Genomic DNA, 18,391 nt, shown 5'->3' on the forward strand with positions numbered 1-18,391 from the left:
ATAGAGCCTAGATACTGGTGTTATCCTTGATGTGCATTAAACAGCAGAGATCATGCCACTTTACAAAGGAGGTAGTAAAGCAGATGCAAAAAATTATATAGATCGTGGCTCTAGACCATGGCTCTAACATCACACATCATAAAAACTTTAAATGAGTGCTAAAAAGTAAGATCACAAAACACATGGAATCAATGTCTACATAACCCCTGGGCAACACAGGACAGGGTGCGCCTGCCTCTCACAATTGCTAGACTACTATGGCCATGGCCTGACTCAATGTTGAAACTCTAGTTTTACAGATAATTGAAGTTGAAGTTATCGACAATGTATAAAGTAGTTCTTAATTTACTTATATGTTTTAATAAACATTGTTTGGCATTCGTACTCAAATATGTGAAAGTTGTAGGTCAATATGTGTTGAAATGAAGTCAAGGAAAAATAACCCCCCAAAAAACAAAAAATAGGGATAATTATAATGATTTAGGGGATATATTTAAGGTATACTTTATATAAGTCAAAAAGCCCTAATCTGGTCCCTAATCATCAAAGCAATCTAAAGAAACAAGGAAAATAGTTTAAAATCTGTGAACAGATCAGCCAAAAAAAATTCAGTCCAAAGTCCTGCCAGTTATGACTGATTTATTTGTTGACCAATTTAATTTTATCTTCACATAGTTATGAAAGGGTATGCATTCTCCGGGATGTACAGGTTACAACAAAATCAGATAATAAACAAAGAAGAAAAAAATCTCCCCTGAAAAAAAAAAAATTGTGGACATTGGTGAAAGTAACAGGTATTACCATTGGACAGTGTATTTGTATGATATATAACAAAATAGAGCATAATAACATACTTCTTATTATTTGTGTTACTGTATTATATATTACTCAGCAATGCTATAAAAGCACCAACTGCATATCCATTTTGTGGGCACTTCTAACTACTATTCTTCTTCTTTGTGCATCAGACAGGTGCTTGCATCTCCTTATTACTGCATTATCCCTCAGTTCTAGGTAATAGGAGCTGTTCTTATCAACAAAACCTTTTTACAAAAAATTGTCTAAAATCCATTTCTGAAAATATTGTGATGAAACTTTCACGACGCTGAAACTTGTAAGTAGGTGATTTGTTTAACATTTAATATTAATATTCACATAATTCAAATATATTTTCACCCAGCCCCCAGCTTATACCCCTATTTACAGCCAAGGCTGTAGAAGTGTAAGGGTTAAATACATGGATGGTGAAATACTAAAGAAATTGTTCACGACTTTTGTTAGACCAAAGCTGGAATATGCAGCGGTTGTATGGTGCCCATATCTTAAGAAGCACATCAACAAACTGGAAAAGGTGCAACAACATGCCACTAAGTGGCTCCTAGAACTGAAGGACAAGAGCTATGAAGAGAGGTTAGAGGCGTTAAATATTCCAAAACTAGAAGACAGAAGGAAAAGGGGTGATCACTACGTACAAAATAATAACAGGAATGAATAAAATTGATAGGGAAGATTTCCTGAGGCCTGGAACTTCAAGAACAAGAGGTCATAGATTTAAACTAAACACAGATGCCGAAGAAATATAAGAAAATTCACTTTCGCAAACAGAGTGGTAGATGGTTGGAACAAGTTAGGGGAGAAGGTGGTGGAGGCCAAGACCGTCAATAGTTTCAAAGCATTATGTGACAAAGAGTGCTGGGAAGACGGGACACCATGAGCATAGCTCTCCTGCTGTAACTACACTTAGGTAATTACGTGAAGCAAACACTAAATAATAAAATGATACACAAGTAAATATCTGAAGAACTGAATCTAAATTTAGGATGACCAATGCTTTAAAAAATCTGGGACCTGAAGAGCTGGCAATTCAAAGAGCAGGTCAGACTTGTTTGACATTAGGTGAAGGATTGATCTTTGTTGACATGGAAAGCTGGTGCTGCCACCTGGCAGTGGCCAGCTGTAACTAGAGGGGGGGGGGGGTAGGACCTAACTCTCAGGTGGATTATTTACTGAGGTAATTATGTGTAATTACACCACCACCACAACAACAACTACAACCATCACCATCATCATTATACCACACTTTCATTATAATAACCAGCAAGAATTTTTTAATAATTTTACTTTTAAAATTAAAATTATGTTTAGAAGTTAATTTTCACATTCCTTCCGTTATATTATCTTACTGCTAAAGAGTTTTTTATAGCAAGAAATAGAGCATACTGCTTAAATTATTTTAGCAACCATATTTTTATTTGGAAATGTTAGTGGGTTGGAAGGTTTGAAGTCTTGTAAGATAAAATAGTACTGGATGTAAATTATTTATATTTCAATGAAATGTGATGATAAAATTTTGAAATTTCTTTAGATGTAGAGAGAAAAATAGTGAGATACGTTGGTGTGTTATAGGGTCGCGATGAGGGTGGCAGTGGAGCGTCCGGAGGTGCACGAAGATACTGTGGCCCTGTCGGTGTCAGTGCTGTTCGCAACGTGGAAGGTTCTACCGGAGGTTTGAGCTGCCCATATTGTGGAAAGGTGCTACCCTACCACAGTGAATATCAACGGCACCTTCGGAAGCACACTGGAGAAAGACCTTTTGCCTGCCCCCACTGTGCCTATGCAACCACCAGGAAGTCTCATTTAAAGACTCACATGCAAAAATTGCACAGCAATTTAATTACTTCTCTAGATACTTGGACAATACCTCTGCAGGAGTCTTGAAATGTGGAAGCACTTGTCTTTCAAGAAATATTTACTACTTGCATTTTCATAAAAAATGCTGATATTTTTATCTCAAAATATAGTATATTTGTTAGAAAGTTCTTTTGCTAAGTAATATTAATATTTATTTTAAGAATGCAGTAGTTGTGCTCATACATAGTAATTTATAAACTTAAAATAATTATATGGATTTAATAATGATATTTTGTATTCCTATTATAGTTGCTTCCTGTTTATATGGTTTATATGGAACATAAAACTTGACATTCTAAAATCTTTCATCTGTTTGGCTACTGGTCCAGCCAGAATGGAACAGCATTTATTTGACTTATTTTCTATTAAAAGAGAGAAATGAAGATGCTCAAATTAGAATCCAGTACAGTTAGTAAGTGAACCATGGAATATTGAAAATACTAAGTATTCATTTAATATACAAATTCAAATTTGTAATTCTGATACTGTCTTGATTGCACATCTTCAGCCTGAAATTGTAACATGAAATACTGAGGTGATCTTGACAGCATTCAGAATGACTGTAGCCATTTACTATAGTTTCATAAGGATCGTAAAGGAAATAAGCCTATAACACTGAAATAACAAGCTTGGTACATGAATAACATGCAACAGTGAATTAATGTGCAGGCAAAGTTACTTGGATATATAAAAAGCATGAGAATTTATCTGATCTGTGGCAAGAGTCATCACTTTCCCTAGCTTATCTTCAGAGAGATAAAGAGCATACTGTTTTATTTAATAAATATTATCCAAGTTATCTTGACAAAAACTGAATATGTAATAAAAAATTCATAGATTTGACATTTTGTAAATATTGTTAAGATATGAGCTTCTGTTAATTCATTTTCATTCAGTATTATAATTATAGTACTTATTCCATGGTAATAATTATTAACTAATTATATTATTATAATAATTATTATAATAATAATTGTTATAATTAATAATTATTATCATCGCACATCATAAAAGTATTTGAGAGAGTGATTAGGAGTCAGGTCACCAATTTCATGGAGACCAATGACCTTCACAACCCAGGCCAACATGGATTTCGAGCGGGAAGATCGTGCCTCTCACAGCTACTTGAGCACTACGGCAAAGTCACTGAGGCATTAGAAGAAAAACAGAATGCTGATGTGATATACACGGACTTCACAAAGGCTTTCGATAAATGTGACCATGGCGTGATAGCACACAAAATGAAGTCAATGGGAATAACTGGTAAAGTAGGACGCTGGATACTCAGTTTTCTGTCAAACAGGACTCAGCGAGTAACGGTCAACCATATAAAATCTAGTCCAAGTGCAGTTAAAAGCTCTGTACCTCAGGGTACAGTCCTTGCACCGCTGCTTTTCCTTATTCTCATATCAGATATAGACAAAAATACAAGTCACAGCTTCGTATCATCCTTTGCAGATGACACAAAAATCAGTGTGAAAATTACCTCGGCTGAAGACATTGAAAAACTTCAAGCTGATATTAATAAAGTTTTCGACTGGGCATCAGAAAATAACATGATGTTTAACAGTGATAAATTCCAGGTACTCAGGTACGGTAAAAATGAGGACCTTAAACATAATACAGAGTACAAAACACAATCAAATGTACCCATAGTAGGAAAACAGCATGTAAAGGATTTGGGAATACAGTAATAATGTCTGACGACCTAACATTTAAGGAGCATAACCAAGCAAATATTGCGACAGCCAGAAAAATGATAGGATGGATTACGAGAACTTTCAAATCCAGGGATCCCATCACAATGGTTGTACTCTTCAAGTCACTTGTGTTGTCCCGTCTTGAGTACTGCTCAGTACTCACTTCCCCCTTCAGAGCAGGAGAGATTGCTGAAATAGAGGGAATACAGAGAACATATACGGCACGCATAGACGCAATAAAGCACCTAAATTATTGGGATCGTCTCAAAGCTCTCCAAATGTACTCACTAGAAAGAAGACAAGAGAGATATCAAATAATATACACCTGGAAGATACTGGAGGGCCAAGTACCAAATCTACACAGTAAAATAACAACGTACTGGAGTGAACGATATGGAAGAAAATGCAGAATAGAACCAGTGAAGAGCAGAGGTGCCATAGGCACAATCAGAGAACACTGTATAAACATCAGAGGTCCGCGGTTGTTCAACGTCCTCCCAGCAAGCATAAGAAATATTGCCGGAACAACCGTGGACATCTTCAAGAGGAAACTAGATTTATTCCTCCAAGAAGTGCCGGACCAACCGGGCTGTGGTGGGTATGTGGGCCTGCGGGCCGCTCCAAGCAACAGCCTAGTGGACCAAACTCTCACAAGTCAAGCCTGGCCTCAGGCCGGGCTTGGGGAGTAGAAGAACTCCCAGAACCCCATCAACCAGGTATCAACCAGGTATTACTCTTCCTTCTGCTGGGTTTTGAAGGAAGCCGGCCTCGGGTGAAAGGGGACCGAGATGATCGCTGTCTGGAACCCGTAGGTGCGGGGCTCGGTTGTCCACCTCATGGGGCTCATGCAACCTAAGCTCTGCTTCAGGAGGCCGGGGTCATTCTTGCCCTGGCTGGGGGGTTCTTCTCCAGCCCTGACCACGTCGGTCTCCAGGTTTGGAGTCCCTTTGCCTTCTTTTACCAACTTTGAGGTAAACTCCGGAGCTGGAGCCCCTAGAGCAGTTCGTTGTTGCCTTCAACCTCATTCTGACAGTTCCTGCGACGGTGTTGGAACTAATCGTATTGGCGTTTGCCTTTCCATTGGAGACTTTCGGCACCGTGGAAAGGGGGAGAAGACCTGCTGCATGGGTGACAGCTTCTCCCCCGTATCAACCTACCCTGGCTTTGCGTCCTGGAGAGGTCACTCAGACTGACAACCAGAGCGCAACTCCATAGTCTCCTGAGACTGATGGATGCCATCTACTACTACTAATTCCATGGACAATCTACTCAGTACAGTACTTATACTGTAATTGTAATGAATGGTCCAAATTCTTCAAACTGCAGCTGTATCTTCCAGAAAAATCAATCTGCAGGCCTGGAATTTGTAACTCAGAATGACACATCAAGAGGACTTAACATATAAAGATCTGGGTTTACTATACAGTACAGTATTTAGACTTGAACCTTAAGTATGAATGAAGATGCATAGTAAAATTTGTGAGAAAACTTTAAATTGTCAGAATAGCACATAAGAAAGATAACATGAACTACTTTACTCTTTTTGCTTGATTGAATCAACTCCAAACTGGTGGTACAGTATTTCATCATCAGTTAATTGTATATAATGATCATCCTAATCAACTACTACTTGACCTTATCAACAGGTCAAATTGCAACATTACAAGTTAACGTTAACAAAATTACACCTGTCTTTTCACGGAAAATTACACACTACATACAGTCATAAAGGGATGCTAGTCAGAATCCCGATATCTGTGATCACAACAGCCAAATTTTTAAAGAGCTCAAATATCGATAAGCTATAAATGCACCGCACTCCAGACTCCTCAATGATCCTGGCCAAGTTAGGTTAAGAAGGTGTGGTCAGAAACTGGGCCATGGGGCCATTAATCCCTGGAACCTCCACAAGGTAACCACAAGATAGGTAGGTTGTAAATATAAAATTAACAAATAAAATTATTCTAAATTTCTTTTTCTGCGAGGGCTCCTAATGGTAGCACCTTGGTGTTTGCTGCCTGGCAAGCTCCACCCATTTCAATCCATGTGAGACCAAAACCTGGCTCCCCTCTAAAGAGGTGCAAAGAGCACGGAATTGTAGATTACCCTAACCAAGAAAAGGCGATTGGAAAGATGGACGAATTAAAGTAGACAACAGCTAGAAAAACAAAGCATAGAAAACAGGACAGTGAACCCCTGAGATTCTTGAACCGCTTGTGGCAAAACAGCTCTCACAGTACTGTAGTACCACTTATACACCACCACCATGCATCATAACTTTCTTTGAAGTCCTGATTTTTCAGATAAGTGCTGCCGATTCTGGATTCTGTTTTTGCCCTGTGGGGGCCATTTGCATCTGTATTTGTTGTGTTGTATATTTGTTTCAAGTTGCTTGTATATTTATGCTTCATTTCTTGTATGTTTTCAGATGTAACTATTTGCCTTGAACTGCATGTACCTAGAGTTATCGTCTCTAGGTGTTCGTTGGCATTGCCCTTGCCAAGTCAGAGTTTTGTTTGCTGGAGGGTTTGGGTGGTTGTCTCTGAGAGACCAGCTTCCTATTAGAAGGTTTCTCGTCTTTGGTCATACACAGGTCTTTGATTCCTCTGGGAATCCTTGTGGATAGGGGGACAGTCTGATTCTCATTTAAAGGTCACACAAGTTGTTTATGTGGTGTTTATTTTATTCACCAGACGGCACCTGTGTCCAGTGTTCCTGCTTGGTCTAGCCTTTGGAACTCGGTGAGCCCTTAGCAGTTTCTGAAGGGTTTATTATGGACCTACTTCTGATTCTGCTCTCACGGGGTGTGAGTTTGAAGGATGTTCTGCAGTTTTCAATTATTCCAATGACCACTCATACTGCCTCTGTTATGCCTGTTGGGTGGGGGATACATTCCGCTCGCATGCAATGTTTGTGGTTGTTGGAATCACTGTTTTAGCTTAGCCTCCTTCTAGGGACTCAGCTTATCAGGCAACTGCTGGTTTATGGGCCGAATTTGTCCATATACATAGGTATCGGGTTCAAATTGATGTGGTTGCTCCAAGGTTAGTCTCTTTATCTTTTCAAAATGTGGACTTGGAACAGTTGTTATTTTCTACTTGCTTCAAGTTTGCTCCTCCGTCTCATTCCCCAGATTTGGCTGGTTGTTCAGTGGACCTAGGGGCAACCCCCTTTGCTCCCAGTTCCAAAACATCTTGAGAGTTACAGAGGGGTCTGTCTAATTTCCCAAAGCCACCAAAAGCTTCCTGGCATTATGTTAGTAACGAATAAATATGATATATTTATTCATTATAATATTGGTGCTGAATGTAGAACATGGAAAAACATATTTTTACTCTGAAAAAGTATCATTTCATAACAAAATTACAGTAGACGAAAATAAGCTGCTGGTGACGCCAAAGCAAGTCGATGGTAAAAGCGACAATGTTGTGGAGCAACTTATCCAAGACACATTGTTGCCTAAAGAGTATTTGCTGGCATATCAGCCTCCTGTACCTACCTAACCTAACAAAACATAACCTAACCTATACAAACCTAAGTTAATATAACCTGTAAGCAACAATATATCTTGGATAAGTCGCTCCACAACATTGTCACTTGGACCGTTGACTTGCTTTGGCATCACCAGCAGCTTATTTTCGTCTAATTTCGTTATGAAATGATACTTTTTTCAGAGGAAAAATATGTTTTTCCATGTTCTACATTTAGCACCAATATTACAATGAGTAAATATATCATATATATTTATTATTATGGTCAGTTAATTAATATGATATATTATACTCATTATAATGAGTAAATATATCATATTAACTGCCAGGAAGCTTTGGGTGGCTTTGAGTGGCTTTGGGTAGCTTTGGGTAATTAGACATTCCATTTCAGAGTCTTGGGGTGATGATACTTTGGATGTGTTTGGTCCATCTCTGAGGACCTCCCCTTCCACTTCAACAGTAGAGGTAATTGAGCCACTGCTTTCCTCCAAGGATCTGCTGCCAGTTTCTTGGGGTTTTACTGCTGCAGATCCTTCCCTGTTGAGATGTTTTTATGCCTTTTCATAAAAAGACAACTCCCAGATGAGGTTCTGGGAATTGTTCTACTCCCCAAGCCCGGCCCAGGGCCAGGCTTGACTTGTGAGAGCTTGGTTCAACAGGCTGTTGCTTGGAGCGGTTCATAGGAGCACATATCAACTGCAGTCCAGTTGGTCTGGTACTTCTTGCAGAAAACAGTCCAGTTTTTTCTTCAAGATTTCTACTTTTCTTCCAGCAATATTTCATCTTATTGCTGGAATTAAAATGCATCAACCAATTGCTATTCATATATTTGTATATTCATCGCTATCATACATAAACTATTATAAATGCACCTTTGCTTTTGCATCTCCTCTATTGAGAATTCATTTGTGAATATTTTGACAATTTATATTTATAACGCAACAAATAACTGAGAAACTGCAAAGTTATTGTAAACCTTTTAAATATTGGTGAGCGGCCCATAAGCAACGTGGGTAGACCTGAACATTTCTGGTCAGCAATGTAAGGAAAGGCTGGGCTGCCAGTGTGTTAAGGTGTTAAGGTATGTGTTAACAAGCATCACCTTGTAAATACTTAATTTATTATGCATCCCTTTTTATGTTGATATAGTTTAAATTGGTCCTTATGTGTGCTAATTGTGTGTTCGTGTGTTTATATAATTTACAGTACAGTTTATAGTTTTCTTTACTATTAAGAGGTGTCTTGTATTCTTATATTTATTCCTATAACTAGGCTTAACAATTTTAATTAACTACCGTAATATACATTTTGAACTAGATTAAAAGATTGAACCCTAATATACCTGTAATGTAAATAAAATGTTGCCCCTTCATTTAAATATTATGATTTAAAGTAGTATTATGGTCAATGTTCAAATTTAGTACTGTGTATGATATTGATTTTTCAGTAAATTATAGTGTACAGCATACATGCCAAGCTGTTCTGAACTTCAAAGTAATTTTATCTACTGTATATTATTTATTCCCAGTAGTGATTGTTGTAGCCTTCTTAGGCATATGCTTTAGGAACCTTCAATATTGGTATTTGTTCTTTTTTGATAAGGAGAAAATGGAAAGTTTTTAAAGATTACTGTATTTCAAACAATTTTGTATGTTTGGCAGTTGACAGAATAGCTCTCTTGATGACCACACCACACATCACAAGATGAAGAAACAATGATGTTTTGGCCATCCTGGACCATTATCAATTTGTGTGTTGATAATGGTCCACTCACGACTTGATAATGATCCAGGGCAGACCAAAACATTGTTTCTTCATCATCTGATGTATGGTTTGATCATCATATCTTCATCCACATTATTGTGACTCATTTTCTGCATAGCTCTTTTGATTGTACTGATGTGATCAATCAGTATCTTGCTATAAGTGTAGGTGACCCATTAGAAAACTATTGAGTTATTGCTAGTTAAAAAACAAGTTACTGTACTGTGCATTCACCAGCAAACCAGTGAGAGATACATTGGTGTATTATAGGATTGTGGTGAGCGTGGCGATGCAGCGTGTGGAGGTGCACGAAGATATGAAGGGTCAGCCGGTGGCAGTGGTCATGGCAAAGTTGATGGTCCACGTGGCTCAACTAGTGGTACAGTAGCATCTTCAGGAGGTTTGACTTGCCCATGTTGTGGGAAAGTGCTTCGCTACCACAGTGATTATGAGCGGCATGTACGTAAACATACTGGAGAGAGACCGTTTGCTTGTCCACATTGTGCTTATGCTTCCACAAGGAAATCTCATTTGAAGACTCACATAAACAAGTGGCATAGTAATAGTGATACATTATCTGATAAATGGACAACGTCTGTACAACAGTCTTGAAAATAGGACGTCTATGAAGCAACTGTTCCATAGGAATTCTCAGATGGAATATTCTACTCGGAAAATATTACAATTACCATTTTTACTATATTGAGAGTTGTTAAGTGTTGTTAAAGGATTAATCAATCTTTGAAAGTTTACCTTAATTTACAGTAAATGTGTACAAAGTTTAAAGTTACTTAAGGTGGCTAGTGTTTATGAAGAACACAGTACACTAAGTATTGATTAATGTACAAGTTTTTATATGACCTGGGGTAGTTTTAATGTGTTTTAGAATTTGTCTTTCCAAAACAAGCAACTTGTATTTATCCATAGAATTTCTTAAAGCTTGTATGGTGTGGTGGACAGCACATTTAAAAGCGAGAGGTTTTTATTTTGGGAAAGATGGAGATGTTCATGCATCGATTGCTTGATCCATTTACCACCCTTGTGCACCCAAGGAGGTGAATTGATTGGCAGTGTGTGCTTACGGTACAAATTATATGTGTGTTAGGGAAAAAAAAAAGAACATTAGCATGTGTCATTTATTTATTTTGTGGGGTAAAATTAAATTGTTTAAGTGATCATAGTGGGAATCTTGTGCTCTGTGAGCTTGATGAGAGATTGAAGTTTTCTACATCACTAGATAACTGTAACTCACATTTAAACATTTTTACTCATACAGTACTTAACATTCAGATCTCTAACATGACAAAGGCTTCTTGTCCTAGTCATAATACAGTATTACGTTTAAATCAGGTGGTACATAATACCATTGGTAAAATTCTATTCTTTGTAAGGATTCACTTATTTTCTTTGAATAGTTGGATTGTAACCATATTAACTAGAAATTGTTGCATATTTTAAATGTCAAATAAAATTAATTTTGTTTATTCAAAGCATTTTATATTTACCTTCAAATGTTTATTGTAAGATGCAGTCTGTTGTTGTGAAGCCCATATAAACTGTGTAGTAAACGTGTCTGATACAGGATAGTTTATATGGGTATTTCTTGAGGTTATCTTGAGATGATTTCGGGGCTTTTTTAGTGTCCCCGCAGCCCGGTCCTTGACCAGGCCTCCACCCCCAGGAAGCAGCCCGGGACAGCTGACTAACACCAAGGTACCTATTTTACTGCTAGGTAACAGGGGCATAGGGTGAAAAAAACTCTGCCCATTGTTTCTCGCCGGCACCCGGGATCAACCCCGGGACCACAGGATCACAAGCCCAGCGTGCTGTCCGCTCGGCCGACCGGCTCCCACGTAACATGATCGATACAGGATTGTTCTATAGTGATAAAGTGTCTGATTCAGTATTTAATCAATGTTTGAAGTGTGCATTTGGAATACTGCAGATAATATATTGTTATCTTCTTTACGTCATTGCAGAAAGGTTTACAAATAATTTCAACAACGATGAGAATTAATGTCTTATTAGCAATTCTTGTAATATTTAAACTCTTTTAACACTATTTTGATTCGTGCCCATATGCATAATATCCAGAACAGTGTTTTTTATTTAATTATATAACTTTTTGGTACTCAGTCTGTGGTCTAACAAACACACACAGATATACAGTACGTACAGTATAACATTCTTATATTAGTGATGTACTGTATTGAAGAAGTTAAATACTGTAATGTTAAGTTAGTGAAATTCCCTTCTCTTATTCTGATTTTGTTTAACCTGGCAGAACAGACCTGTTGTTTTTGAAGGTATGGAGGACTCATTTTTATCAATGCTAATGAACCATTAAAAATGTGTGCTATATTATATTGGATCAACATTCACTATTAAATGGTCTCGTTAGTCTTGTGGCATGTAAATATTTTTTTAGTAAGTTCAAGACCCTAATTGAAAGTGTTTCACTCTTTTTAGGATTCGGCAGGGTTCGTGGGTCTGGGCCATCCTTGTCCGTTCTGCGGCAAGTCCTCCTTCAGAGACCAATCCGACCTGAGACGTCATATACGCATCCACACTGGGGAAAGACCTTACCGTTGTCCACGTTGTCCCTATACTGCTACCAGAAATGAGCATCTTGTGGCTCATCTCCGGAGAAAACATGCAGTTGAACATGCAGCCAGCATGAAGGAGTTGCCCTCACAATAATAGAGCAATAGTAGTTAGCAGCAGAGCACACACACAATATCAAGTTAAATTATGCAAAACTGAAATTCACACATATGAGACATAGTGATACAAATAATACAACCTGTCATCCAAAAAATTATAATACAGTACCTGTAATACAAAATATGGACTCTTGCAACCCCCCTCCCCCCCAACCCCCCCCAAAAAAAGGTTCACATTTCGTAATGTTAATCTTGTAAAATGCCCGAGAAGAAGGGAATAACCAAACCTAACTTTTCCTAGGCCTAGTATAGTATATCTACTAAATTAGGCCAAAACTTGCATATATAGGCCTAGAACTGGTTAGGTTATATTTATGGATACTGTTTCACTTTTTGTTATGTCCTTTAATATTCCAATAATATGAATCATAAGCTTTTGTTGAATACAACAGTCCATATTTTGTACATTCTTTCATTTGTGAGAGGATGGGTTGAATAATACATAGTACTGTAATAAGAATCTTTAATGCCCACAAATCCTAGTATAAATAGGCGAGGTTGCAGTGTTCAGGACAATGATTCTGAAATTGGAAGTGAACATTACTACATTTCAAAGCTGGTGATATTTTAATGGAATACATTATGAAAAAGTAATATGAACATTTAGCCTAAATATAATGAAATGAAAACAATATCTGGATGCAGTTACAGAAAATGAATTAATGGAAATTGATAACATTATAAGATCTCAGCAAAGGAAAACTAAAGAGAGCATATAATGTAAAAATGGTAATTTGAATATTGCAGTTAGTGTAATGCAACAGGGAGTGGGAGTTAGGCTTCATGTCTTGTTGTATTAGCAGCTCTCTAAACAGATAATAATTACAATGATGTTAAAAAAAATAAGACACCATTAGTAATCATTACACAAGACCATCACTGATGGTGATAGTTACCAAACACTTTAGCAAACAGGCTGGTAGATGGTTCTAACAAGTTAAGTGAGAAGGTGGCGGAGGCCAAAACCGTCAGTAGCTTCAAAGCGTTATACGACAGAGTACTGGGACACCATGAGCGTAGCTCTCATCCTGTAACTACACCTTGATATCACTTTGGTAATTGCAACACAAAGCCACCATTGATAGTGATAGTAACTATTACACAACACAAGGCCACCAATGATAGTGATAGTAACCATTACACAACAACACTAGGCCACCAATGATAGTGCTAAAATACTGGTGGTAAATTAACCCACCAAAGATCATTTGTTGTTGTTGTAACAGAAACATCTTGAAAAATCACAGACAAGTAATATTGTCTTGGACTAACAATTATAATGCAACTATGGGGACCATATATTAGTGTTATGATGGTCCTGAAGTGTCCTGTAAAGTGTAGTGTGTGGTGTCCCGGGAGCACTGTACCCACCTGTAGGTGTTATAGTGCCCTTAACACACACACACAAGTTGCCATGGTACTATAGTGCCCAGAACACATGTGTTGTCATGTTATTTGTAGTGCCCTCAGCCACATAAGATGCCATATTATAGTGCCTTTGACAACACACATTGCCATGGTATTATAGTCCCCTCAACAACACACACATTGCCATAGTTTTATAGTGCCCTTGACAACTCAAATCTCCTTAGTATTATAGTACCCTGACAACACACACATTGCCATGGTATTATAGTGCCCTTGACAACACACATTGCTGTGGTATTATAGTGCCCTTGACAACACACATTACCTTGGTATTATAGTGCCCTTGACAACACAAATCACCATGGTATTATAGTGCCCTTGACAACACACATCACCATGGTATTATAGTGCCCTTGACAACACACATCACCATGGTATTATAGTGCCCTTGACAACACACATCGCCGTGGTATTATAGTGCTCTTGACAACACACATCGCTGTGGTATTATAGTGCCCTTGACAACACACATCGCCGTGGTATTATAGTGCCCTTGACAACACACATCACCATGGTATTATAGTGCCCTTGACAACACACATCACCATGGTATTATAGTGCCCTTGACAACACACATCACCATGGTATTATAGTGCCCTTGACAACACACATCACCATGGTATTATAGTGCCCTTGACAACACACATCACCATGGTATTATAGTGCCCTTGACATCACACATCACCATGGTATTATAGTGCCCTTGACAACACACATCACCATGGTATTATAGTGCCCTTGACAACACACATCACCATGGTATTATAGTGCCCTTGACAACACACATCACCATGGTATTATAGTGCCCTTGACAACACACATCACCATGGTATTATAGTGCCCTTGACAACACACATCGCCGTGGTATTATAGTGCTCTTGACAACACACATCGCTGTGGTATTATAGTGCCCTTGACAACACACATCGCCGTGGTATTATAGTGCCCTTGACAACATACACATTGCCATGGTATTATAGTGTCCTTAATAACACACATCGCCGTGGTATTATAGTCCCTTGACAACACATGTTGCCATAGTATTTTAGTCCCCTTGACAATTTACATAGTATTTTTGTCCCCTTGACAATGCAAATTGCCGTGGTATTATAGTCCTCTTAGCAACACATATTGCCATGGTATTATAGAGATCTTGATAACACATGATGCCATAGAATTATAGAGCCCTTGACAACACATGTTGCCATGGTATTATAGTGATCTTGACAACATTGCCATGGTATTATAGTGATCTTAACAACATTGCCATGGTATTATTGTGATCTTGACAAGTTGCCAGGGTATTATTATGATCTTGACAACATTGCCATGGTATTAGAGTGCTCTTGACAACGCATATTGCCATCGTATTATACTATATTCCCCTTAACACATGTTGTCATGGAATTATAGAGCCCCTGACAACACACATGTTGCCATAGTACTGTGGCATCCTTGCAATATGCTTGTGTTATGGGAGTACTGTGGTTTGGTGTCTTGGCAACAATTCAGTGATATGATAAAACTGTGGTGGCAGCAGTGTGATGTTCTGGCACTCTGGTGTCCCAGCAACACACTGTGATGTCCTGGCAACACATTATGGTGTTCTGACAGCACACTGTGATGTAACCAACAGCACACTGTGATGTAACCAACAGCACACTGTTATGTAACCAACAGCACACTGTGGTGTCCCAACAATGCACTGTGGTGTCCCAACAGCACACTGTGGTGTCCCAACAGCACACTGTGGTGTCCTAACAGCACACTGTGGTGTCCCAACAGCACACTGTGGTGTCCCAACAACACACTGTGGTGGCCCAACAACACACTGTGGTGTCCCATCAACACACTGTGGTGTCAAAACAACACACTGTGGTGTCCCAACAGCACACTGTGGTGTCCCACCAGCACACTGTGGTGTCCCAACAGCACACTGTGGTGTCCCACCAACACACTGTGGTGTCCCAACAACACACTGTGGTGTCCCAACAGCACACTGTGGTGTCCCAACAACACACTGTGGTGTCCCAACAGCACACTGTGGTGTCCCAACAACACACTGTGGTGTCCCAACAACACACTGGGGTGTCCCAACAATGCACTGTGGTGTCCCAACAACACACTGTGGTGTCCCAACAATGCACTGTGGTGTCCCAACAACACTGTGATGTCCCAACAGCACACTGTGGTGTCCCAACAACACACTGTGGTGGCCCAACAACACACTGTGGTGTCCCAACAACACACTGTGGTGTCCCAACAATGCACTGTGGTGTCCCAACAACACTGTGATGTCCCAACAGCACACTGTGGTGTCCCAACAACACACTGTGGTGGCCCAACAACACACTGTGGTGTCCCAACAACACACTGTGGTGGCCCAACAACACACTGTGGTGGCCCAACAACACACTGTGGTGTCAAAACAACACACTGTGGTGTTCCAGTAATATACTGTAATACCTGGAGCATACCCAGAGAGAGTTTCGAGAGTTTTGCTGCCTGAGTCCAGCCTGGGGCCCCAGGCTTGGCTTGTGATAACTTAGTCCAACAGGCTGTTGTTTGGAATGGCCCGCAGGCCCACATATCCACTACAACCCAGTTTGTCCCAGCAGCATAGTGTGGTATTCCAGCAATATTATGGTCTGCCAGCAACACAATAACGAGAGATAAATAAACACCCACCACCCACACCAGTACAATGTGTGAAATAATTCACTAGGCAATTTAAAGAATCATGCTTTCCCTGGCTGGAGATGCAGTGTTCCAAATGAAACGAGTCAAGTGACATATTTCTTGACATCTATAATATTATACATGTTGTGGAATAAATTATTTTATGCAAAGAAGCATGTGAGAGATGGCTTACTTTTACAAGGTGTTGAAAGTTTTTTTCTTCATGTATGGAAATTAGTTTATCTTAAATTATATTTTCAGTATAATCTTGGTGCCTTGAAAACTTCATGGATTTGTGAAGTAAAATAATATGGCTGTACTTGCATTTTCTGCAAATCTATTACATTTTTGCACTAAGTGTTGATTGACTAAGTAGGTTGTCATATTAGGTTAGTTGGAACATTCATCTGTTACTACTACAGTAGCAGCAACAATGTAATGAGTAACACTCGTAACTGAAACAGTGCCTTTAATAATGGCCGTTTTTAACTAACTTAATGCTTCATGTTGTTGTCAAAGCAGAAAAGTACTTGACATCCTTCTGAATTATGTATGTTAATAAGAAATAAAAATATAATGATGATGGATTTTATTTAATATTCTTAAACATATTTAAATTTTGTGTACAGTATTAAATATTATTTTGATCCATATGAAAGATGGTCACTCATTAATATGGTAGTCAATAAACTTTGTTTGCAAATAAAAGTTATTAAAATTAGAAGAGTGTGGGGAAGGAAGGACTCCTTGTTATACTAGTGGATACTGGTCAATACTGTACTGTACTCTTAACATGTACAGTTCACAAATCTGTGTTCTAGCATCATGTTTACAGCACTAGTAAATAATATAGTGACATGCAGTACATGAACAAATCCACAAGGGCCGTGATGGGGGTGTATTGAAGTAAGGGCAATGAGGTAGAACATTTGATTGACAGAGTTTGGGTGCATAGGGAAATTGTGTAAAACCCTGGTTTGTGCTTCAGAGAAGCTGCGGGAGCCTTTTGTGGGCACTAGCACTCCAGGTTGCAATTCTTTTCCATGTTGTGGCACAGTCGACTAAGGTGCTTCTGGGATCATCCCGGACGTAGGTTCGAATCCTCATCATGGTCCTTGTGGATTTGTTCATTTGATATATCAAGTTATTGTGATTTCTGTGTGTATGCCATACATCCAATGGGGTAGTATTTTTGACTTGGTTACTGGTCTCTTTATTTCCAGATTTCCAATTTAACATAGAAAACTTGTCCTTGAAGCGTTTCAGGTTGTTTAGCCAAAATGGCCTAGTCTGAGGGTGTCCTGTAGAAGTCATGTTAGGAAGCACAGTAAATTTAGATAAGCATATGATAAACTGAAAGCAACAAGATGCAAACAAAATGTATTTGAATACAGTAATATGAAATGCCTATTATGAAGTGAGGATAAAAAAAACAGATATAACATATTTTAGTACTAAACACACAAAAAAAAATTCTTTTGAATATATAGCATTTCTGAGAGGGACCCAACTTTTTCTCCCTGCGCTTAACCCTGGAACCACCAAGCCAAAGCTCAGCTCACCGGATATTTGAGACGTTTTGTTGCCTTCTAGGAACCACGGCCAAAAAACTGTTCACTCAATGAGGCAAGCAATGGAAATTACATCACCCACAACATTTTGAATGATGCACCAGAAAGCATAGGTGCAACAAAACAAGCAACTGAGGGAAATTAAACACCACTAAGTAAACAAGGCAATCATTCATTGACAAGGCCACCACTACCACCAGATGACAGTCCAGGTCACCTGGTGTAGCCCATCTTTTGTAATCATCTGCTCTGCTTCTGACTTGTAGCCAAGTGGTGTTGACTTCTGGATCATCAGTTTCTGCTGGGGGGGGGGGGTGGCGACTACTTAGTTTACATTGATGCTT

At 38.8% G+C, this 18,391-nt stretch overlaps 1 protein-coding gene across 5 annotated transcripts in view; it reads left to right on the top strand.

The window, feature by feature from the left end:
• The window catches only part of LOC123767905 (protein abrupt), a 119,053-nt gene that overhangs the window by 96,480 nt on the left and 4,182 nt on the right, over positions 1-18,391 (top strand). Inside the window, exon 7 of one of the 5 annotated variants that reach the window (XM_045758000.2) lies at positions 9,917-11,130. The exons of 1 other annotated variant lie outside the window; for it this stretch is intronic. In XM_045758000.2, coding sequence (XP_045613956.1) covers positions 9,917-10,258 — 342 coding nt within the window. In that variant the 3' untranslated portion in view covers positions 10,259-11,130. Of the gene's footprint in view, positions 1-2,406; positions 8,754-9,916; positions 11,131-12,115; positions 17,058-18,391 lie in introns of those variants that run through there. 3 more of the 5 variants (XM_045758003.2, XM_045758006.2, XM_069306654.1) reach the window with 3 other exon arrangements.

Source organism: Procambarus clarkii, chromosome 58 (genome assembly GCF_040958095.1).
Source record: "Procambarus clarkii isolate CNS0578487 chromosome 58, FALCON_Pclarkii_2.0, whole genome shotgun sequence".
In the NCBI taxonomy this organism is placed as follows: domain Eukaryota; kingdom Metazoa; phylum Arthropoda; class Malacostraca; order Decapoda; family Cambaridae; genus Procambarus; species Procambarus clarkii.